Raw genomic sequence first — 24,397 nt, forward strand, 5'->3', positions numbered from 1 at the left:
TCACACAGAATCGCCTCCATACTTCAATCTTTCAGTGTATGCGGAGGGATGATTTCGCAGCAGCTGTGGTGGTGTTGCGACATCAGGCTTTGCTGGGCAATTTCAAAAGTAGCTTTAAAGAAAAAAATCATGTGAACCTATCGCAACCTACAAAAACACACACACATGCACGCACACAACACACACACACACACACACACACATACACACACACACACACACACTAAAAACACACTATAATCCCTAACGTACACAAAAAAAAACACACACACGCGCGTTTCAAAGCAAAATGTAATTTGTGTTCAAATATTTGCGAAACCCTTCCAAGCACGTGTGTCTTCACTCTTGAGCTAAGCTGAGCCTTGTTGCCATGAAAGTCAAATGGTTGCCAGGCTGCTAAACCACCCATGACTCATAAGGGGATGACAATGTGGAGGTTTCATGACGAGAGAGAGAGGGGCAGAGAGAGAGAGCAAGAGGTAGAGAGAGATGGGTGTGGAAGATTTCTAAATTTCTCAATGGTCATACTAATAAAGTAACTTGGATTTTAGTTTGAATTTGACAAAGACAGGAAAAAAGAGAGAGAAAGAAAGGTAGAGAGAAAGAGGAGACGAGAGAGAGATGTAGATCAAGAGAGTCTCTTCCGTTTGCCCTGGGGGGGGGGGGTGTGTGAATGAGTCACACAGGTGTCTGGAGCCCCTCCTTTTGAGCAGAGCTTAAAAGGACTGGCTCGCACCCTACCTAAATATTAGCTCTTTGAGCAGCACCCACTCAACACCATCCTCAGAGACAAACGCACAAAGGACAGCTCTACACACAACGTACGGAGAACCTACAGAGAACTAACAGAGAACCAACAGAGAACATGGTGTCAGCAGGACTTCAGATGGGCGGCACTGCCCTGGGTATTATCGGCTGGATCGGCGTGATTGTGATATGCGCTCTACCCCAATGGCGTGTGACGGCGTTCATCGGCAGCAACATCGTCACCTCGCAGACCATCTGGGAGGGCATCTGGATGAGCTGCGTGGTCCAGAGCACGGGCCAGATGCAGTGCAAGGTCTACGACTCAATGCTGGCGCTGTCCTCTGACCTCCAGGCCGCCCGCGCCCTCTGCATCATCTCCATCCTAGTGGGCATCGTGGGCATTCTGCTCGCCACGGCCGGCGGCAAGTGCACCAACTGCATCGAGGACGAGAGCGCCAAAGCAAAAGTGGGCATAGCATCAGGCGTGGTCTTCCTCATTGCCGGCATCCTCTGCCTCATCCCCGTCTGCTGGACGGCCAACACCGTCATCCAGGAGTTTTACAACCCCTTGGTGGTGAGCTCACAGAAGAGGGAGCTTGGCGCCGCCCTCTACATCGGCTGGGGAGCGTCCGCAATGCTCATCATCGGAGGGGCCTTGCTATGCGCTAACTGCCCGAAGGAGGACAATTATTCCGCCAAGTACTCTGCCGCCCCCCGCTCTAACGGCCCCAAGGACTACGTCTGAGAAAACGATTAAAGACTTTCTGGCCTTTGTACAAAAAAAAAAAAAAAAACAGTGACTTCTTTTGTTGCCACATTTCAACTGTTGCTGAAAAGGCTTAGAGAGGAGAGAATTTGAATCGGGGTGGGGAGGGCCACCTAAGCCAAGGTGGAACCAGCAGTCCTCTGCTAAGTTCTTTACTAAGGTGTGCACTCCCAGACAACACGGACAATACCTGCCAATCAGTTCACTGGAAAGACTGAACGTGGGTGTTCAGTTTTTTGTTGTATGCAATTTTACTCCCATTTTAATGTCTCTTTTGATATCACATGAGTTTTTTGTTGTTGTTTTGTATATATAATGCTGTGTATCTTGTACATTCTGAATGTTTCAAATTTTATATTTTTTAAAAGATAAAAATGTTAAGACATTGTAATAAACATTTGGGGTTTAACATAACTTTTTTCTTCCTTTGTCTTCATTATGAATTCTTATACTTGCCCGAGAGGGGTGATTTCTGTAATTAACTATTACAATGAATAGCTCAGGTGTATAAACAACAACCTCAAACTTCAATTCCATGTCTGGAATCAAAGTTGTTTTCCTCAATTAATAACTTTCTTTTAACCAGATCAGATAGATAGATAGATAGATAGATAGATAGATAGATAGATAGATAGATAGATAGATACTTTTTTTCTGCTGTTAGTGAATGTATGTGTGTTGTTTGTATGCTACTGAGACCTTGAATTTCCCCTGGGGATCAATAAAGTATCTATCTATCTATCTATCTATCTATCTATCTATCTATCTATCTATCTCTGATCCCCAAGGGGAAATTCAAAGACACAAGTCATCAAACTAGCTCATTATAGCAGGTAAATCAAATGTTCTAAATGTCTTAAGTAAAGGTCATACAACGGTTCAGTGTTATCTGATTCATTGGTAAGCAGTTTATTCAGTTGACTTCGCATTCAAATAACTGAGCCAAGCCCAGTTTCTTTACAACATGAAGCATTACGTGGACTACAGAGGAACATTGGTTTGGCCATAGTGGCATATATCACATTCAGTCATTCAGATAGCATTCCTGAGCATACTACTAATCATCCTACTGCATTTTACCTTACAAATGGCAAAAACTAACCCATGCTGTGTGTGTGTGTGTGTGTGTGTGTGTGTGTGTGTTTGTTATATAAATATAATTAAACAAAGCCTTGAAGCCCTGTCCTATGCCTCAGAATCAGCCCCATGCATTAGACATTCTCTCTCTCTCTCTCTCTCTCTCTCTCTCTCTCTCTCTCTCTCTCTCTTTCTCTCTCTCTCTCTAACCATCTAAAGATTAAACTCCCACTGCCAACACCTGCCACTAGCAGTAGCGCCAGCACCAGCACTCTATCGGTACATAACGACAAGACAACTAGTCAACACATAACATGAAAAACGTATCAACTAGTAAAAAGCCGTAGTCATGAGACCCCTAATCAGAAACGAGGCACCGGTAAATGCACACGGGTAAAATAGTCGGTTGTACAATGTCTCCCCCTACTGTGACTCTAGGGCGGTACATCTTTTGGATGAATATATTAAGTGAATAGATCACCCCAGTATAGACCCTTTCAACAAGGTAAACAAAAACAATGCTTGAACATTCTATTTGGGCCCCAATCTACTTCCTCTGCATTAAGATAACATATGGAATGTTAAAAAGGAAGTCTTGTGGGGCCAACTATGATGCTGATAATGGAACTCTCTTGAAAGGGTCTATACCTAGTAGTTCAAAAAAGGGCGATCAATTGATATATTTATTTTGCATGCCACCACGGAACAATCTTTATGGGATAACATGCCTAGTTCTTACACACAGATATCAAATTTGTTTATCGTTTGTTGTGTATATACTCCACACACATTCCAGCTATTGTTCTCTCACAAGTGTAACAATTATCATTACTGTCATGCAAATAAGTCAAAGCAATGACAGTGAGCACCAGAGGAGATCTCATGAATCTCAGTCAATGGTCCTAATGAATATCACATGCAGGTTCACAGATAAGTGAACACCAATAATCACCAATAATACACTTCTTTCAGGTAAATCTGATTCAGTAAATCATTGTTGAATGATACAATAAATGATAAAATAAATACATTCCAATATAAACACTGCAGGACACTTCAGTTGGGCTGTTGCTATAACATCCAATGGCCAAACATTAAGAATGCTAAACAAACCTAACAAATCTAGAAATTGCAGGCACAAATAAAAAAAATGCTCCTTCATTTTCCATAAAATTGGACTGAAAATGTGGGTTGGATTCTGATAGACAAGCACAGTCATGAGTGGACTTGCAGCTTCAGGTGAGGTGGGGAGGCTTCCATGCTAGCAAGCAAGCTAAAGCCCTGGGTGCTAGCATCTGTCACTGCTCTGTGTTTTATGCTGTAACTGCACTCTCTTGCGGACATACACACGAACAGCAATGGACAGCAGTGGACACGAGTTGTTATTTATATGCAGCTTTCTACACAGTTCAAGCACGGGTGGTTGGTGCCCTTGCAGTGTACAGTCCTAGCGGTCACAAAAAATTGGAGTGTATGTACACGGATGTCCAAACATGGCCTCAAACTACATCATTGGGTTCCAGGTTACAGAATGCATCCTGACAGATTCAACTTTTTTTAATGGACACTGGTACCTACTGACTTGGAACAGCAGCCAATGGACATTCCTTTGGATTTCTTTATAACTCATGCTGACATCTATGAAAGTTTAAGCCCTTTTTGCTTGCGTGGACAGAATTCATGCTTTCTGTTCTGGTCAACAGCTCTTTCCGACACGTCATAATTCGGTGATATGGAAAAACAGTTACAACAAAATGAGCATTCGATGGCACAGACAATCAACTTCTCTCTAGAATGGGGTGGGGGGTGGGGGGTCTGTTTCTAGATGAGGACGGGTAGGCGATTTTCATACAATTCCATTGAAGATGGCATTACAAATTTGACCAAAACACAGCATCTACGAGAACAGCTCTACCAGATGTGTTTACTGTGTGGCTGACCTTCAGGGATGCGTTGTGTTTCGCCCTCACTGCTCACGGCCCCTGGGCCACTGTTTGTGTGTAAACATCAGGCATAGGGGTCCTGAAGCCACAACGGGGCCCTCTGGTTCACAACACCCAGACCACTCCTTCCACACTGAGGCTTATAAATACAGAAGGACATCTGGGAGAGCATATTTTGGGACTAACTGAGTGGATGTTCAGCTGCCTTGAAGCCTTAGTCATCTGGGATCCTTAACCATCTTGGATTTTTATTCGTTTTGTCTCAGTGCGCGGCAGCTGACAGGATGGTTTCTCAGGGGATCCAGATGTTTGGCATCATATCAGCACTGATTGGGTGGCTGGGTGTGATTGCTACCTGCGCAATGCCCCAGTGGAAAGTGTCGGCGTTCATCGGCTCTAACATCGTGACGGCGCAGACCTTCTGGGAGGGCATGTGGATGAACTGCGTGGTGCAGAGCACGGGCCAGATGCAGTGCAAGATGTACGACTCCATGCTGGCTCTCAGCTCCGACCTCCAGGCGGGACGCGCCATGATCATCATTTCCATCCTGGTCGGCGTCTTCGGCATCTTGCTGTCCGTCGCTGGGGGGAAGTGTACCAACTGCATCGAGGATCCGGGCTCCAAGGCCAAGGCGTGCATCGCGGCAGGGGTGCTCTTCATCGTGTCGGGGCTCCTGTGCCTGATCCCTGTCTCCTGGTCTGCCAACTCCATCATCCAAACCTTTTACAATCCTTTGGTCATCGCTGCGCAGCAGAGGGAGATGGGGGCCGCCCTCTACATCGGCTGGGCCTCCTCGGGGCTCTTACTGCTGGGAGGGGGGCTACTGTGCTGGAATTGCCCCCCAAAAAAGGAGTATCGCTACGATACCAAGTACGCTCCTCCCAGGACCAGCTCCTCGCCCAGGGAGTACGTGTGAGGGGCCCAGGGCAAATCCAGAGAACAGACTGCTAATACAGACCTCCCAGTGCCCTCTCCACATCTGCGTGTGGATGTCTGTGTTCTTATTGTTTTCATTGTTTATTTATGTAGCACATACATGTAAACAATGTACATATATTGTTTTGTTTTTTCATTCTAACTTTTAAAAAAAAGGCAAAAACATTATGTTAAATCTTGAATTGTAAGCTTATCCTACCAATGAAATACTATGTTAAAATGGAAATTTTGGCACAGGTACATATAATTGAAAATGCCGTCTACGGTAGTAGAGGGTCAGAAATATGGGTGTGAATACACATTTAAACTTTGGTCTAATTTCAACACTTATGCCAGTGGTGGACAAGAAACCATAAAGTTACAGTAAATATGCTGCTTTTCTGTGTTTGTTTTTCAGTCTGCTGTTTAATGAATGGTACAAGTCGTCTTCATGTACCCATGAATAAAACATGTCACAGCAATCAGTCAGCCTGTGTTCCTCCTATCTCTCTGATCCCTGTAGTGAAGTCAAGCTGCAGTCACAGGTTGACTAGGACAAATGTCTGTTGGATTAACGGAACTAGATAGACCAGTTCCCTCTCCCACTGTGTGTGTGTGTGTGTGTGTGTGTGTGTGTGTGTGTGTGTGTGTGTGTGTGTGTGTGTGTGTGTGTGTGTGTGTGTGTGTGTGTGTGTAAATATCAAGGCATGAGCAAGGTAACCTCATTCTTCTCACACTATACTGACTTTGCACTCATTCACTACTCAGCACTCATGACCCCACACACACACACACACACACACACACACACACACACACCTACAAGACTTTTAGCACTTTTACATCCCTCTCCCTATGCTACAGACCTTTTATTTATTTTCTTATTTCATCACACGTCAAAACACACACACACACACACACATATCTGACTTTCTCCAACTTTTGCACATCTCCATAGAACTTTTTATTTATTATTTTTGATTTCTCCTCCATCTACCCATGTCCTTGATTGCCTAGCCTTTCTGCCCCCCCACCCCCATCCCCAACACACACACTTACATCATCACTGTCATCACTTCACATACATACAGCACACTGATTGCTACAGTAAGCCTCCTCTACATACTTGCTGCACACTGCCCCCCCCCTCCCTACATACACAGCACATTGTCTTCAGGATCTTCTCCAACACACATCCTCTACATACTTACAGCACACTGCCCCCACCTACACACTACACACACACACACAGTCACTGCTCCACTCCCCTCCCGCCCACACACACATCTTCACTGTTATCACTCACATACATCATACATACAGTACTCTGCTTGCAATAGTAAGTCCCTACCCCTACATACACAGCACATAATTTCATCAGGAAGCTTCTCCAACACACATCCCCAACATACTTTACAGCACACTGCCCCCAATACACAGCACATTGTCTCATGAGGAAGCTTCCCCAACACACATATTGCACACTGCCCTCTCCCCACATACACAGCACACTATCCCATCTCCCCTGTCATCCCCCCAACACACACACCAAGACCCCTGGCAGTTGGGTTAGCCCCTTGAGCCGTGGATCTGCCCAAGGTTTCTTCCTTGGTAAGGGAGTTTTTCCTTGCCCCTGTTGCTCTTGGGTGCTCCTTGTTAGTGCCCCCACCCAATCCCAATCCTCCCCCACCTTTTTATGCAGCCCTTGCCACTTAATCTACTAAACCCCTCTTCTACTGCACTTTTTAACCCCCCCCCCCCCATTAATGCACAAATAGGCTGACACCAGACATAATTTCACTGCATTTCTTACTTCCAGTAACTATATGCATGTGACAATAAACTTCCTTGTATCCTTGTATCCTTGTATCCTTCTTCCCTCTATTCTACCTTTTCCTGAATTTGAAGGGAAATGTAACATTCGTGTTCATGTGTGCCAACCTTGCCTGCGAGAATCTCCACTGGTCTGACAGCTCCTCGTCCACAGGTTGAAACACACATACACACACACACACACACACACACACACACACACTTAAACATATTGTGTCCGGGTGATGAACTAGTAGTCTATTATTGACATCTATAAACTAGTAAACTATATATTTCCTCCTGTGCAGAACCAAACACATCAGTAGCTTCTAGTTACCACAGGTTATGCTGATCACAGACATCAGCATTTGCAGGTAGAGAACAGAGAGTATGTGAACAAAACATCAGAAAAACAGTTATGCACACACACAACACTGATGCCCTGCCAATTAAGCATCAAATGCATGCCACAGGCTATCCAGGCTAAGCATGCTATTGTTATGGTTATGGTTATGGTTATGGGATTAGGCAGATGCCTTTGTCCAAAGCAAATTATTACTATTACTATTAATGCATTTTCTGATTTGCCCAGTATTGTGTCGATAAAATGAAATTAAATGAAATGATTGTGCACGTGCATGCATGCGTACATATGTCTACTGTGTGAGTATGTGTCATACGTATGATTACTGTGAATGTATGTGTGTGCGTGTGTATCTTTTTATGCACATGCATATGGAATGGGTTAACATAACCCCTGGAGGCAAACATACGCAAAAAATTGGTCATCCTAGGCCCTACGGTTCTCAAGATATTCACAGAAAACTCTGTTGGTGTACGGTCACTAAATGTACACATAAATTAATTCATTGTATGGCCCCCCATGAACGAAAGTCCACGAAACTTGGCATGCATTCGGAGGGTGTCATAATGATCCTACACTTTCAATTTTGTGCAGTTTTGACCATGTTAGGCTAAAATCTGACTTCGCTGCGCTGCGGTCATAATTACTAAGCAAAAAAACAAAGGCAGATTCAGAATTTGTAACTCAGTTAGCAGAAAGCATCTGAGAACAGTTTGGTCTTAAGTCTAGATTTAAAACTGGCTACAGTTGGGGCCTTTTTGATGTGATCCGAAAGTTGGTTCCAGAGCTGAGCCGCATAGCAGCTAATATCTGCTTCACCATGTTTAGTTCTAAAAGTATATTTTACTAACAAGTTTTTCACCTGGGACCTGAGAGGACGAGAAGGTGTGTACTGCTGAAGCATGTCTGACAGGTATTTAGGTCCTGCTCCATTTACTGATTTATAAACAAGCAATAGTGCTTGAAATTTAGATCACTGTCAATTAATACACCAAGATTTTTTACAGTATCCTTTGCCTTCATCCCTTTTGTGTCAAGGAGAGTGGCAACCCCAAGTATTTCCTCCTTTTTACCAATTATAATTATAATTTATTACAGAGCTAAGTAAATTTGTGTGTCATCTGCATATGATATTATTTTGGAAGATTTGTCCAAGTGGGAGCATATAGAGGTTGCATACTGTGAGTATAGGGTGATCCGGCCCTGTGTGAAGGTGATCCACACAGAATTCTTCTTCTTTCCCAGATAGATAGATACTTTATTGATCCCCAAGGGGAAATAGTCTTTTATGGGGGGGAAAAAAACTATATTTGGTAACTTCTGTAGACATCCAAAATGGGGTGGGATGGTTGTATTGGGATCACTGGGGTGCCAGGTGCGACTGTAAAATAGTTCAAGTAGGAGGGGCCCCTTAGCAAGATTTTGCTTAGGGCCCAATGGAGGTCTGAACCAGCACTGTGACCAAAATTGTGAGCAACCTTTAAATATCTGACTGAGAAAGGGAGTGCGGAAGTGAGATGATCTCATATCAGTGAAGAAACACGTTTACTGTGTAAAGTTGTAGAATACCATGGAATTACAAAATACCAAAAGGCAGATGTACAGTAGACTATTGAGAAGTGCCCTTAAAATATCTTTGGGTTGTGGGGAGAAGCTCACCTCATTGCAGTAAGGTGAGCCTTTAAATGGCAGGTGCTGGCAGCCTGTGGTCTTTAGGTTTCCATTAGCACAGGAAACATTGATCTGTTTAGAAATTTCCGACCCACAGCACAACACCACAGGGTACCTCATGTACATGCCAGATGTTCCCAAATTAGGCCACCATGTCTCACACACTGGGAGGCACTAAACATGTGTCCACTCACTGTGTGTGTGTTTAATTTGATTATCCAAAATGATGAATTTAACTTTATTAAACATTCATGCCTATTCAACAGTGAACAACTAGTAATTGTATGCCTGCAGATAAAATCTACTCTAGCCTGCCTGACTCTCACAGGTAACTACATCATGAAAGAAACACTCAGGCAGGTGTATCTATATAAAAGTTGCTTCTGTTTTGTGTCTCAGCAGTGCTGACAGATGGGGACTGCTCATTTGTGCTTGTGAAGAGAGGCACTCACAGGAGAAGTCAAAATTGTGAAAAACATGTGATTCTCCGGGAAGTTGGCAAGCAAGTTGCATGGCTGGTTCTTTGTAGCCGGCTACGCTAGGGATGTAGAGGGTGCACGAGTCACCCTATCACATGTTAGTTTACCATTAAAATGGCTTTTTTTCTCAGTGGGTGACCTAGATTTTCACATAGGCGAGGCCTTTTTAGGAGAATGAGGTGGAGGTTTGTTCATCTAAAGGCATGCAGGCTCTAGCCAGGAGGGCTTTATGACCCTGAAACCTTTTAGCCAGTTGAAAACACATCACGCCCCTCAAGACGATCAATACACACACACACATCAATTGTGTCAATAATCCCTCCCCATGTTTCTGTGGTCTTATTGTACTTGTGGTTGTATCCAGGTTTCTGTTTTACATAACTAGTATTTTAGTCATGCTTTAGTTCTTCAGACAAGTCACACTGACCAACAAACTACAACTAAACCGAACAACTAAAACGAAGTAACTAATTAAGCCACACACCTCTAGTTATATGAATCCAATTCCAAATACCAAAGTTCTGAGGGTGTGGTGATGGAATCGTCATGTGATAGCACACAGATACCAGCTGCATCTCATTGGTCTTTGGAAGTGAAGCCTGTGAAGTTTCACTGAGATAAAGTTTGTTGGCGATGTACGCCTGTGGTTCCTGGAAGAGCCATTATGTGGGCATGGACTTCACTGAAAGATATTGTTTCTGCTGGACAGTTACACTTGCTGGCAGAAAATGTTGTGTGTGTGAATGTACAGTATGTGTGTGTGAATGTATGTGTGTGGGAGTGGGGGGGGGGGTTGAGTGGGGGTGTTTGTTGTTGTTTGTTTTCTTCACCAGATGCTCGTTCTCACCTCCTCCCCCGGGTAGTGAGCGGCTTTCAGGAATCCAGTCGGGCTGGAACGCTGCTCCTCCTCCCTTGGTCCATCCCTGCGTCGGCCGGTCTAACCGGTGTGTTCTTCCTGTATCTCGCTCAGAACCGTCGCCCCACTCCGCACTGACAGCAGCAAATCTCTGCGTCTCTCTCTCTCTCTTTTACTCTTTCTGTCTGTGAGCCCCATCTTGACCCCACCACCGTTGCCGCGCCTCCACCATGGGCCGCCTCGCCAAGGAGATCTCCGGGCAGGTGCTGTGCTTCATCGGCTTCGTGGGCGTCTGCCTGACCACGGGACTGCCCATGTGGCGCGTCACCTCCTTCATCGGCGCCAACATCGTGACGGGCCAGGTGGTCTGGGACGGCCTATGGATGCGCTGCGTGATGCAGGCCACGGGCCAGATGCAGTGCAGCATCCAAGACTCCATCATGCGGCTGACGCAGGACCTGCAGGCCGCGCGCGCCCTGGTCATCATTGCCGTCATCATCTCCTTCGTGGGCATGATGCTCACCTTCATCGGCGGCCGCTGCTCCAGCTGCCTGAAGAACGAGTCCAGCATGTCCAAGGTGGTCATCACCGGCGGCGTGCTCTGCATCGTGGCGGGCGCCGTCTGCCTGATCCCCGTCACCTGGTCGGCCTCCTTCACCATCCAGGACTTCCAGAGCGTGCTGACCACCGAGACCCAGAAGCGGGAGATCGGGTCATCCATCTACATTGGGTGGGGTTCCGCGGGGTTCCTTATCCTGGGGGGCGCTCTGCTGAGCAGCTCCTGCCCCAAGAACGAGATCAACTACCCCCCACAGCCCATGTACCCCTACAGGCAGCCGGGCGTCTACGGCCCTGGCACGTACATGGCACCCTCCAAGACCTATGCGCCCAGCATGACGTACGCTGGTACAGGGTCGTACATGCCCAACAAGCCCTATGCCGCACCACCTTACGCGGCACCCAGGCAGTATCTCTAATAACGTGGACTACATGAAGATGACAGGACTTGGGGTCCGTGGGGTTTGCTGATCATTTATGGATCAGCGAGTTTTTGAGCTGCACTGGAGAGCCTTTCTGAGAGAATGTTTACTATTTACTCTTTCTGAAGTGTGTTGTTTGTGTATCTGCTGAGTAGTCTTAGCATGTTGGCATTGTGTAGAGAAACAAAATGGTGTGTTAAAATGGCGTAGCAAAACCTCAAATGTTGTGATGTTGTCAGGTTTATGAAAGGTATCCACTGTCATACAAACAAGTTTGCACGAATTTATACTCCTGTTGAAGTGACATTTTCATGACAAATGTAAATAGAAAACTGTAAAAAGAAATGCTGAATTGCTCTTGATGTTCATGTCTGAAGTGTGATCTGTATTATTATGAAAATACTTTGACAATAAATCATATTTTATAATATCGTTATGGTCCATGTATATGTGTCAAAAACAATACAAAGAAAAAAGAAATTCACTAACATAATATTGAGTTGCAATTAAGTGAGTGACATAGTGTCAACTTGTATATTTCAGAATCAGAATTAAAAAACTTTATTCGCCAAATATCGCTTGACATTTCATTGAGGTCATTAAAAATCCACAAATTATCTTTAGTAGTTTATCTAAATGAGCACTAGTTGTACGGTCATTCCATGATGAATCTACAACAAAGTGACAAAACAAAGGTAGAATAACAGGATATGACCCACATCACAGTTGTAGTAATGTTGAAATCTTGGAACGCTGATGCAAAGAAATGGCAATGACAAGAATATGTGACTATATCATGATGATGTAAAGACAAAGGAACTGAAAGTAATCTATGAGATAAATTGTCTAGATACCAAAGATGTCCAACAGTGACCTCGCAAAAACTAGAACAACTGTGGAGCAATTTCCTGTGCTGGCGCTCGTCTTTGCCACCTGACCAGCCTGCCAGACAGGCTCTCTCGGTTGAACTCTGGCCAGAACTCACCTTACCTATTTGACTTCAAATGCCACCTCACAGATGCACATTTCGGCCGAAACTGGTCCTGGCATTGACGTGACGAAGCTCTGAGGAATCTGGTCCAGCTGGAAGTCCCCCCCCCCCACAGTTTCCCTCCATCACCTAGTTTCAGTTGAGATTTGAAAGCTGATGGCTCCACCCATCCACCCGTGCGTGCACACCCTATATCTCTGCAGTGACTTCCTTCCTTCTGCAGTCAGTAACCGTCGCTCCAACCACAACTACTGCTCCCGTCAAGATAGACAGAGAAACAGAGAAACAGTGAAGATGGTGTCCCAGTGCAGGCAGATGTTGGGCTTCTCCCTCTGCATTATAGGGTTCCTCGGCAGCATCGTCATTTGCGCTCTGCCCCAGTGGAGGGTGAGCGCGTTCATCGGCGCCAACATCGTGACGGCGCAGACCTTCTGGGAGGGCCTGTGGATGACCTGCGTGATGCAGAGCACGGGTCAGATGCAGTGCAAGATCTACGACTCCATGCTGGCCCTGCCGCAGGACCTGCAGGCCGCCCGCGCCCTGGTGGTCGTCGCCATCATCATCTGCGTCTTCGGCATCCTCCTGGCCATCTCTGGGGGCAAGTGCACCAACTTCGTGGAGGATGAGGCGTCCAAGGCCAAGGTGGCACTGGCCAGTGGAGTGGTCTTCCTCATCGCCGGTGTCATGGTGCTCATCCCCGTGTGCTGGGCGGCCAACACCGTCATCCAGGACTTCTACAACCCCCTGGTGACCAGCGCCCAGAGGAGGGAGCTGGGCGCCAGCCTCTACATCGGCTGGGGTACTGCGGTCTTGCTCCTGCTGGGAGGGGGTCTGATCTGCAGCAACTGCCCGCCCAAGGATGATAACGACTACCCAGTGAAATACTCCCAGGCCCGCTCATCCGCCACCAGCCGAGCCTACGTGTGAGGAATGATGACCGAAGGGTCAATGCCTAGGAGACATTAATAACCTGGTTCCTTTTGTTCAGAGAATCTTTGCCAGTGTACACAGAGGTACTCGTGAGAGTGAAGGGAGAATTAACCTGGACTTTGATGAAAACAAGACAACAGAAGTGCCAAAGCTATTATTTCCACTAGTTAAAATTGCCTCTAAGACTAAGGAAGTGCAAAGGTGTGGTATCTATTTTAATCTTTTCTTGCCTGACTTCCTGCTTGGCAAACTGAGGATCTAATCTGAGATCTAATTTGTTGATTGATATATTGGAGCTGATTTGAAAATCAGAATTACACTTGCGGGTAGAAAATGCTGTGTGTGTGTGAATGTACAGTATGTGTGTGGGAGTGGGGGATGGGGGGATGAGCGCCCTGGTCATCATCGCCGTCATCATCTCCTTCGTGGGCATGATGCTCACCTTCATCATGACGTTCGCTGGCACAGGGTCGTACATGCCCAACAAGCCCAATGCCGCACCACCTTACGCGGCACCCAGGCAGTATCTCTAACAACGTGGACTACATGAAGATGACAAGACTTGTCCGTGGGGTTTGCTGATTATTTATGGATCAGCGAGTTTTTGAGCTGCACTGGAGAGCCTTTCTGAGAGAGTGTTTACTATTTACTCTTTCTGAAGTGTGTTGTTTGTGTATCTGCTGAGTAGTCTTAGCATGTTGGCATTGTGTAGAGAAACAAAATGGTGTGTTAAAATGGCGTAGCAAAACCTCAAATGTTGTGATGTTGTCAGGTTTATGAAAGGTATCCAGTGTCATACAAACAAGTTTGCACGAATTTATACTCCTGTTGAAGTGACATTTTCATGACAAATGTAAATAGAAAACTGTAAAAAGAATGCTGAATTGCTCTTGATGTTCATGTATGAAGTGTGATCTGTATTATTATGAAAATTATTTGACAATAAATCATATTTTATAATATCATCATGGTCCATGTATATTTGTCAAAAACAATACAAAGAAAAAAGAAATTCACTAACATAATATTGAGTTGCAATTAAGTGAGTGACAAATATACAGAGTCAAATATAGTGTCAAGTATATTTCAGAATCAGAATTAAAAAACTTTATTCGCCAAATGTCGCTTGACATTTCATTGAGGTCATTAAAAATTCACAAATTATCTTTAGTAGTTTATCTAAATGAGCACTAGTTATAGGGTCATTCCATGATGAATCTACAACAAAGTGACAAAACAAAGGTAGAACTAGATGTACCGCAGAGCGGTACAAAATATGACCGCCGCCCAGTCCAGCACATTTTTTCCACAAAAATAAATCACGCTGAAAGGACTATATGATTCTAACTGTCTCACTAAATTGCATTATCCACACTCAATTCTCACTGATATCTGCTAGACAACAAGTACCAAAACATGATTAGTTCATAGATTTCACATGTAAAATTCATTTTATACAACCCCACCTCCATCTTGCCTGTTCATAATTCTTCTAATTTTTTGCTTTTTAATTTTTAACTAGGTGGCGCTATACATGAAATAAGTGGTAATGGGATGGGTTGACATGCCCCCTTAAGACCAACATACATAAAAAAGGTGGACCTCCTAGGCCCTACGGTTCTCGAGATATTCACAGAAAACTGTCTCAGGCCACCTACAGGCCAGTTGGTGTATAGTAACATAAATTAATTTATTGTGTGGCCCCCCATGAACGGAATTCCACGAAACTTGGCGTGCATACAGAGGGTGTCATAATGATCCTACACTTCCAATTTCATGCAGTTTTGACTATGTTAGGTCACAGATACCTGTGATTACAACACCTCATTTTTACTTTTTTGTGTTTAACTAGGTGGCGCTATACATGAAATGAGTGGTTATGGAATGAGTTGACATGGCCTTTTGAGATCAACATACAAAAAAAAAAGTCCTCCTAAACCGTACGGTTCTCGAGATATTCACAGAAAACTGTGTCTACCCTACCCTCCTTTCGGGGTGTCCAGTCCAGCGGGGGGGCTACAGATCAAAACGAAAAACGATGGTTCCATGCTATCCATGTGGGGTTACATGCCCACCAAGTTTCGTGTGCCCCGGTCTTTCAGTGTCCCGGGAATCATTGACGGAAATTTGGGCATGCGAAAAATAAAAATAAATAAATAAATAAATTAAAAAAATAACCCACATCACAGTTGTAGTAATGTTGAAATCTTGGAACGCTGATGCAAAGAAATGGCAATATATGACTACATCATGATGATGTAAAGACAAAGGAACTGAAAGTAATCTATGAGATAAATTGTCTAGATACCAAAGATGTCCAACCTCGCAAAAATAGGAACAACTGTGGAGCAATTTCCTGTGCTGACGCTCATCTTTGCTACCTGACCAACCAGACAGGCTCTCTCGGTTAAACTCTGGCCAGAACTCACCTTACCTATTTGACTTCAAATGCCACCTCTCAGAAGCGCATTTCGGCCGAAACTGGTCCTGGCATTGACGTGACAAAGCTCTGAGGAATCTGGTCCAGCTGGAAGTCCCCGCCCCCTTCCTTCCTCCCCACCCCCCAGTTTCCCTCCATCACCTAGTTTTAGTTGAGATTTGAAAGCCGATAGCTCCACCCATCCACCCGGGCGTGCACACCCTATATCTCTGCGGTGACATCCTTCCATCTTCAGTCAGTAACCGTCGCTCCAACCACATCTACTGTTCCCGCCAAGATAGACAGAGAAACAGAGAAACAGTGAAGATGGTGTCCCAGTGCAGGCAGATGTTGGGCTTCTCCCTCTGCATTATAGGGTTCCTCGGCAGCATCGTCATTTGCGCACTGCCCCAGTGGAGGGTGAGCGCGTTCATCGGCGCCAATATCGTAACGGCGCAGGACTTCTGGGAGGGCCTGTGGATGAACTGCGTGATGCAGAGCACGGGTCAGATGCAGTGCAAGATCTACGACTCCCTACTGGCCCTGCCGCAGGACCTGCAGGCCGCCCGCGCCCTGGTGGTCGTCGCCATCATCATCTGCGTCTTCGGCATCCTCCTGGCCATCTCTGGGGGCAAGTGCACCAACTTCGTGGAGGATGAGGCGTCCAAGGCCAAGGTGGCGCTGGCCAGTGGAGTGGTCTTCCTCATCGCCGGTGTCATGGTGCTCATCCCCGTGTGCTGGTCGGCCAACACCGTCATCCAGGACTTCTACAACCCCCTGGTGACCAGCGCCCAGAGGAGGGAGCTGGGCGCCAGCCTCTACATCGGCTGGGGTTCTGCGGCCTTGCTCCTGCTGGGAGGGGGTCTGATCTGCAGCAACTGCCCGCCCAAGGATGATAACGACTACCCAGTGAAATACTCCCAGGCCCGCTCCACCGCCACCAGCCGAGCCTACGTGTGAGGAATGATGACCGAAGGGTCAAGGCCTAGGAGACATTAATAACCTGGTTCCTTTAGTTCAGAGAAGCTTTGCCAGTGTGCACAGAGGTACTCGTGAGAGTGAAGGGAGAATTAACCTGGATGAAAACAAGACAACAGAAGTGCCAAAGCTATTATTTCCACTAGTTAAAATTGCCTCTAGGACTAAGGAAATGCAAAGGTGTGGTATATATCTTAATCTTTTCTTGCCTGACTTCCTGCTTGGCAGACTGAGGATCTAATCTGAGATTTAATTTGTTGATTGATATATTGGAGCTGATTTGAAATTAGAATGTCTGAAGTCAAGGATACTATATGAAGGATACATACTGTAAATATGTTTAATTAATGCAGGAAAAATGTCTTTATTATGTCACTATTATTTTGTGCCGTTAAACTGTGAATTAAGTCAGTGATGTAAACAGATGTATATGTTTATGGTGACATTATTTAATTTTTTTTCCTTCTCACATTGTTTATGTGTGCAAATTCAGTCTAAAGAATCTTGTGGTTTTCTGACTGCATGTCAATGTTGAAATAAAAAGAAAATCTCTGCAGTTAAACTGGGATGTGTTTGTGCAGTTTTATGGACTTTTATGGATAGGTTAGTAAGCCCTCTGAGAATGTAACTCTAGTTGGGTTTTTTTCCCCCAAACCTTTCCTTCCACTTGCCATTCCAGTTTCAGGTTGCTCAAAGCTGGTTGTTTAGTGATTACCAGTACAGAAATTAAATCTGTTGAAACCACTTCACCGTTTGCATAACAAGGTGTGGTGGACAAGGGCAGGGGGAGGGGGGTGTGCTCACTGGGCATGAGTGAAACCTGTACATCTATCTCGGTGAAACAGCCAGTGAAAGGTAAAAAAAACTCAGTAATGGAGGCTACCAGGTGTATTCTGAAAAGTGTTCATTTAAAACTCCTTCAGGTGCTGCTGTGCCATGACACTATACATGTGTTTTTTACAAAACCATCAGCAGTAACAGACTACTGTATGCTCTTCCCAGACAGGTACTCATTGATGCCCCCACATACACACTGCTGACATACTTTTATGTAAACATTACAGCATGCTTCAGTGAACCTAAAGCGAAACCCAAAGGTAGTAAAACCATTGACGCTATTGTTATCATGGGGGAATTTGTAGGTCTCATTACATGCTCTTTCACTTATTATAGTTTGAGGCATTTCATCCTGTGTTCCGTGAGGTGACTGCGTCGGAACGTTGCTCGACAGGTCAGACCGTACCACGTGGCCCTGCAGCATACCGGGCTGCCTACAGACAGACGCAATTTTGGTGCACTGGAGGTCATGGGCTCCGAGCTGTGACTTGTCCTGTGTGCGCCTCTCGTCACAAGCACAAATGGACAGTCCCCATCTGTCAGCCCTGCTGAGAAACAAAACAAAAGCAACTTTTGGTAACACTTTATTTTAAGGGGTCCTTGGTCCAGTGTATCTACATAATGAAGTACAGTGTAACAACCTATGTAACAGTATGTAATATCACATACTTATATTGTCCATACATGATGTATTTTTGTGTACCTACAGATCATTAGTACACTCCAGAGTTATGCTTTATTGTTAGGGTGTCAAGAGTCCCAAACTTCACCCCGTCCGTCCCCAAAGAGAGAAGCCACTTTGGCAAAGTATTGTAACAAGTATTTCTTATTACACATGTACTAATGATCTGTAGGTACACAAAAATGAATTATGTATGGGCAATACAAGTGTGTGATATTACATATTGTTACATTATGTAGATACACTGGAACAAGGACACCTTAAAATAAAGTGTTACCCAACTTTTATATAGTCCGTCACATCTCCCTGAGTGTTTCTTTCATGTGGAAGCTATCTGTGACTGTCAGGCAGGCTAGAGTAGACTTCATCTGCAGGCATACAATTACTAATTGCTCACTGTTGAATGAAAGATTAAACATGAAAGATTAAAAAAGTTACATTTGTCATTTTGGATAAGAAATTTGAACACATGCACAATGATTGAATGCATTTTTAGTGCCTCCCGTGTGTGAGACATTGTGACCTAATTTGTCACCATGTGTGAGACATCGTGACCTAATTTGTAAACATGTACAGGTACCTTGTGGTTTGGCACTTTGAGTCGGAAATATCTGACCATCTGACCATCTGAACGTGTTTCCTGTGCTAATGGAAACCTAAAGACCACAGACTGCCAGCACCTGCGGTTTAAAAGCTCTCCTGACTGAGAAATCTGTAACATGAGATACACCTCCAGGGGGCATAGATCCACTGCAGCCTTTGTGTGAAGCTACAAAGGAACCTGTAAGGCGGGTATAATTTTGTTTGGCTCCAAATACTTGCCAACACATACACATACACACATTCCCACAGACACACACACACACAAAGACACATACACACCTCCCTCTTCCAAACCCATATAAATACCTCACCTCAGGGCCCGCATGATTTCTTAGCCAGGGAGAGAGTTCTCCGAGTGGAGTGTCTATAAGGTTCCACGATCGTTGTCGTCATGGCGTCTGCAGGTCTGCAGATCCTGGGCATCGCCCTGGCCTTGTTGGGCTGGGTCGGGGTCATCCTAGTGTGCGCCCTGCCCATGTGGCGCGTGACGGCGTTCATCGGCAACAACATCATCACCTCACAGACAATATGGGAGGGCATCTGGATGAACTGCGTCCACCAGAGCACGGGCCAGATGCAGTGCAAGGTCTACGACTCCCTGCTGGCGCTGACCTCTGACCTCCAGGCCGCCCGCGCCCTCGTCGTCGTCTCCATCGTGGTGGGCATCGTTGGGCTTCTCATGTCCTTCGCCGGGGGAAAGTGCACCAACTTCATCGCGGACGAGGCGGGCAAGGCGCGGGCGGGCATCGCGGCCGGCGTGGTGCTGATGGTCAGCGGCATCCTCTGTCTCGTGCCCGTCTCCTGGACCGCCAGCACGATCATCCGCGACTTCTACAACCCCCTGCTGAACGACGCCCAGCGTCGGGAACTCGGGGGTGCGCTGTACGTGGGCTGGGGGGCAGGGCTCCTCCTGGTGCTCGGCGGGGCGCTCCTGTGCACCTCCTGCCCCCCCAGAGATGTCAAAGGTCGCGCCACGTCACTCAGGTACTTCCCTGTGAAGACCCCCAAACCGTCCAGCCAGTCGGATTCAGTGCCCAGCCACAAACCTCCAACGCCACGCTCCCTCACGCCAACCAAGACCTACATCTGAGACTGCAGGAGCACCTTTGGAGTGCCCGATAGGTGCCCTGTGCCACGCCGCCACCATGGCATCACTGATGCACTCAGGGGAACCTGCGTCATCTCTGCAATGCTGTTACTGTTTCTGTCTGTGGACTCTACTCTGAAGCAGCATGGCATGGCTTAGCACATGTGTAACTGACTGTAGCCTTTCATGCCATAGAGTTTAGTGAAGGAGAAGGTGAAATGAAGGCTGTACATATGTGTGATTGATTATTACTATTCTTCTGCTGAGCACTTTCCTCCTCTCTGACAACAAATCTCTGATGTTTGTAAATAGATTTCTAATCTTTTGAAGACAGATGAAGGAAAAGGTCAAATGAAGGCTGAGTTTCTGTGACTGTATAATTCAGTTTGTAAATGTGTTTTTATAGACCCTTTCAATCTGTTCCTAGAAGAGTGTCTTGTCCCTTTGAAAAGTACAAGAAACACTTTCATTTTTTTAGAAAGGCAGGACTAAATTGCACTGAAACTTAACACTGAAATGAATTAGAGTGATATTGTTCTGATAGTTGTTTGATTATTTCAGCTTAGCTTGCTGAAGTTTGATTGTATCAACAGTTTATTACCCAACATAAGACATTTTACCATATTTTTATATATATTTAGAAACAAGTGGTGTCTGATGATCAACCAATTGCTGTGTAATTGTGAGTAGACAGAGCTGAAAGAGGTCTGTGTGTGAAAGCAAAACTCTGTTCTCACAGTCGGAAAGACAGGCTCAAGTTACCAGGCTTTCACCTGCAGCCACTCCCCCGCAGCATTCTGGTTTTACCAGGAAACTAAAGAATAACATCCCGAGAGCCAACCCTAGGCCCTGATAAATACCCTGCATTGTTTAAACATGGCGTTCGTGAACCTTTAAAACAACAGTCTTGGTTTTCAAAAAATGCTTTGTAGGTCAACTCTGGCCCAGTAGATGCCCAGGTCCAGCATTGTCTGTGCTATCTAGACAAGATCTCTTTGGTTCTTTATGACCGTACTTAAGACAACTAAAAGCCTGATATGTGTGGTAGTAATGTGGTTTGGCATGTTAGGGAGGGGAAGACATTAGGTCTTTTGTGTGATGCAGTTTTGTTTTTGCAAATTGTGTTCTGTCTGTAACAACTGCAACATTATTAACTGTGTTTACAACGAAAGTATAATAAATTTTGTACATTCATATATACCAGAGTGTTTCTTTCATGTTGAAGTTGCCTGTCAAATTATTTGGACAAATTTCATGTTTTCATAATGATTCATGAATTGTCAGGTGTTTTTTTAAAAGCATTGTCAATGTTTTTGTTTTCATTTGAACCTGTGTATGGTTCTTGATATTCCAAGTATGTGGTTTAGTGTGAAACCAGGGTAAATGGCTTCATTATATGGCTTCATTCTCCAATGCCATGGGGCTCTTGTTGTAGGAGGTTTACCACTTACTCTGAGTAAACCATGTACTTGGAAAAGCCAGGGGAAAACATGATAAAATACTGCCATGCATATCCTCCTTTTCTATGATATGTTGTACTGCCCCCTTGTGGTGAAATACTATTTATGCATGGCTGCCTATGAGTGAAATTGGAATAGGCTACTCCCTGATGTGTGACTGTTTAAGAGTTCTGGTATCCCTGTCTAAGAATTAAATTGACCTTTTCAAGTGTACTATACCTTTAACCAAATTTGAAAAAAAAAAAGCTCACCACACCTTCTAAAGTGGACTTGCTTTGTAGGATTAGCGTAATACTGAGAGTGGTCAATATGTTTAATTTGCATAAAACACTGTCATGCTTTTTATAAACTATGAGGTTAATATACTGGAAATAACTGTACTGAGCTGAAAAGCCAGTATGTGATATATGTATGTAATCTCCTTCTCTTTTCTGTCTCTGATCTGCAGGCCTTGGGTGAAGCGGCAGCCATGGCTCTCCAGGTGCTGGGCATAACCCTGGCAATGCTGGGTCTGGCGGGCACCATCCTGATCTGCGCGCTGCCCATGTGGAAGGTCACGGCCTTCATCGGCACCAACATCGTGGTGGCGCAGGTCTTCTGGGAGGGCCTGTGGCTCAACTGCGTGTACGAGCGCACGGGTCAGATGCAGTGCAAGCTCTACGACGCCCTGCTGGACCTGGACCCGGACCTGCAGGCAGCGCGCGGGCTCGTTGTCGTCGCCATGGCGCTGGCCTGCCTGGGCTTCGTCGTCTTCCTGGTGGGCGCGGAGTGCACCAACTGCCTGAGCCACCCGCGGGCCAAGGCGCGCATCGTGGTGGCGTCCGGCGTGATCTTCGTGCTGGCGGGCCTCACCGTGGTGGCGCCCGTGTCCTGGACGGCCCATTCCATCATCCAGGACTTCCACAACCCCATTGTGCACGAGGCGCTGAAGCGCGAGATGGGGGCGGCCATCTACGTAGGCTGGGTGACCGCAGGTCTCCTGGTGGTTGGGGGAGGGGTGCTCTGCACCAGCTGCCCGCGCGAGAGCCCAAGCTACGCCACCCGCTACACCCAAGCCAGGCCAGGCACCCACTGTAGCTACGCCATCAAGAACTACGTGTGACTCGGACTCTGCAGCACAAATTGAATCGTAACAATCTGCTCAACTCAGTTAGTGGTCCAGTTGTAGGGTAATGGTTCTTCAAGGGATGCTCAGACAGCAGATTAGACTTACTCATATGGCAGACTTGATGCAGGTTTTACTCAACGGGATCTACATAAAAGTGACATGACACTGTCATTAACACGACACTGTCATGATACATGAACCCTAACCCCTAACCCTAACCTCTAAACCCAACCCTAATCCTAACCCTAACTCTAACCCCAACTTGTCATGACAAAAACCGAATGACACTTAATAACAGAAGTGTTATGTCATAAACGTTTATGACTTATTTGTAATGTTTATGAGACTTTCATGACAGTGTCATGTCACTCTTATGTAGATACTGTCAAGTAAAGTGTAACCGATGCCTGTTACACATGGCGAAATCATGGAGCTGAGACAGACAGCTGCTTAAAAGTATTTGTATTTTTTTGTTGTTGAGAATGCTTCTTTTGTTACTTATAACTGTCACTTTTCAACCGTCTTCAGTTATTCGCACATTAACTATTTAAAATAAGCATATTCAAGAATGAAACAAAGGCCAGCTGTCCTCAGACATTCTTTCTTATGATAAGTAAGTCTATATGCCTAGTGAAATGTCCTTTGATCAAGCTACAGGAAAAGTTGACCTAGACGTTCTAGGCTTATGCCACCGTAGATATTCTTCATCTTCTGACCTTTAAGCTTGTGAGCATTTAATAAAGACTTTTCTATCAAGTTGTTTTTCTATGTGCAAAAAGCACATTAAATAAAGTTTTGGGCTCTGTGCCAAACGGCAACAACGGTCTTCGTCCAAATAACTTGTGTGATATCACTTTAAACCAGTGTTTCTCAAAGTGTGGGGCCCACTAGTGGGGAATAGAGATATCACAGGTGGGGCGTGAAGAACAGGAGGAAATGTGTGCCCATCTTTATCAATGCCTTTCTTATTTGACAAGGAAGATCGAACATTTAAAACAACAAAGCAGCAAGGCACACATAGAAGTCATGGACCTCTGAAGTTCGACTACAAAATGGAGCCAAAGCTGCCATCTTTGCCCATATAAGGAGATCCGGGTGTTAACTGAAGCCAAAATACCTATGGCAAGTTGCACTGCAAGTTAGCTCTGGGGTAGTGTCTTGTCTTAACGTACCAAAGATCACAGTATCCACTAGAAGGCAGGGTTCAAAAGTGTGTTGGGCAAAACTTCTGCTTTTCCGATTTATTCATCCCTGCAAGAGTTTAACAGGTTCGATAATTAATAATCCCATAGTCTATATCTCAAGATACCAAATCTCCTCATAGGGGCAAGGATGGCTATAGATCAGTGTTTCTCAAACTTTTTCAGACCATGGACCACTTAATCAATGAAAAAAAAGTCTTCATTCGCCCTGTAATGAGTCAGTTAACCATATACCGACTTACGAAGATGATTAATTAACACGAAAACATTGCCTGCTGTCCCTTTAAAGTGCCGTAGTGTTATGGACTGAACCTCAATCCGCAACATAATTGGGGGCTCGTCCGGGATTTGATCCCGTTCAGTCCGTAACATAATACGTAGTTTATATAGGCAGTGTTGCAGAACTGTTTAGATTTACATAAAAGTTGGTTAAAAATTGCAAACAAGTCATCTATATTATATTTTACCACGTCTGCTCGCGGACAACTT

The 24,397-nt window shown here is 45.3% G+C and overlaps 6 protein-coding genes across 6 annotated transcripts; all 6 read left to right on the plus strand.

Moving 5' to 3' along the window:
- The first annotated feature begins 733 nt into the window (after positions 1-733).
- Positions 734-1,927, plus strand: LOC125308142 (claudin-4-like). Its single transcript, XM_048264441.1, has one exon. The coding sequence runs from the start codon at positions 866-868 to the stop codon at positions 1,490-1,492; it is 627 nt and encodes a 208-aa protein (XP_048120398.1). The 5' UTR covers positions 734-865; the 3' UTR covers positions 1,493-1,927.
- A 2,801-nt stretch (positions 1,928-4,728) lies between these two features.
- Positions 4,729-5,934, plus strand: LOC125308141 (claudin-4-like). The gene has a single exon (XM_048264439.1). The coding sequence runs from the start codon at positions 4,818-4,820 to the stop codon at positions 5,448-5,450; it is 633 nt and encodes a 210-aa protein (XP_048120396.1). The 5' UTR covers positions 4,729-4,817; the 3' UTR covers positions 5,451-5,934.
- A 4,723-nt stretch (positions 5,935-10,657) lies between these two features.
- On the plus strand, positions 10,658-12,043 carry cldnf (claudin f). Its single transcript, XM_048264602.1, has one exon. The coding sequence runs from the start codon at positions 10,862-10,864 to the stop codon at positions 11,606-11,608; it is 747 nt and encodes a 248-aa protein (XP_048120559.1). The 5' UTR covers positions 10,658-10,861; the 3' UTR covers positions 11,609-12,043.
- Positions 12,044-12,809: 766 nt separating this feature from the next.
- LOC125308764 (claudin-4-like) lies at positions 12,810-14,494 on the plus strand. Its single transcript, XM_048265353.1, has one exon. It carries the CDS (start codon positions 12,897-12,899, stop codon positions 13,527-13,529), a length of 633 nt encoding a protein of 210 aa, XP_048121310.1. The 5' UTR covers positions 12,810-12,896; the 3' UTR covers positions 13,530-14,494.
- Positions 14,495-16,153: 1,659 nt separating this feature from the next.
- LOC125308156 (claudin-like protein ZF-A89) lies at positions 16,154-21,338 on the plus strand. Its single transcript, XM_048264461.1, has 2 exons — positions 16,154-16,777; positions 19,456-21,338. The coding sequence occupies exons 1-2, from the start codon at positions 16,279-16,281 to the stop codon at positions 20,139-20,141; spliced, it is 1,185 nt and encodes a 394-aa protein (XP_048120418.1). The 5' UTR covers positions 16,154-16,278; the 3' UTR covers positions 20,142-21,338.
- Positions 21,339-22,067: 729 nt separating this feature from the next.
- On the plus strand, positions 22,068-22,910 carry cldnj (claudin j). The gene has a single exon (XM_048264612.1). It carries the CDS (start codon positions 22,068-22,070, stop codon positions 22,698-22,700), a length of 633 nt encoding a protein of 210 aa, XP_048120569.1. The 3' UTR covers positions 22,701-22,910.
- Positions 22,911-24,397: the final 1,487 nt, after the last annotated feature.

Source organism: Alosa alosa, chromosome 15, assembly GCF_017589495.1.
Source record: "Alosa alosa isolate M-15738 ecotype Scorff River chromosome 15, AALO_Geno_1.1, whole genome shotgun sequence".
Classification (NCBI taxonomy): Eukaryota; Metazoa; Chordata; class Actinopteri; order Clupeiformes; family Clupeidae; genus Alosa; species Alosa alosa.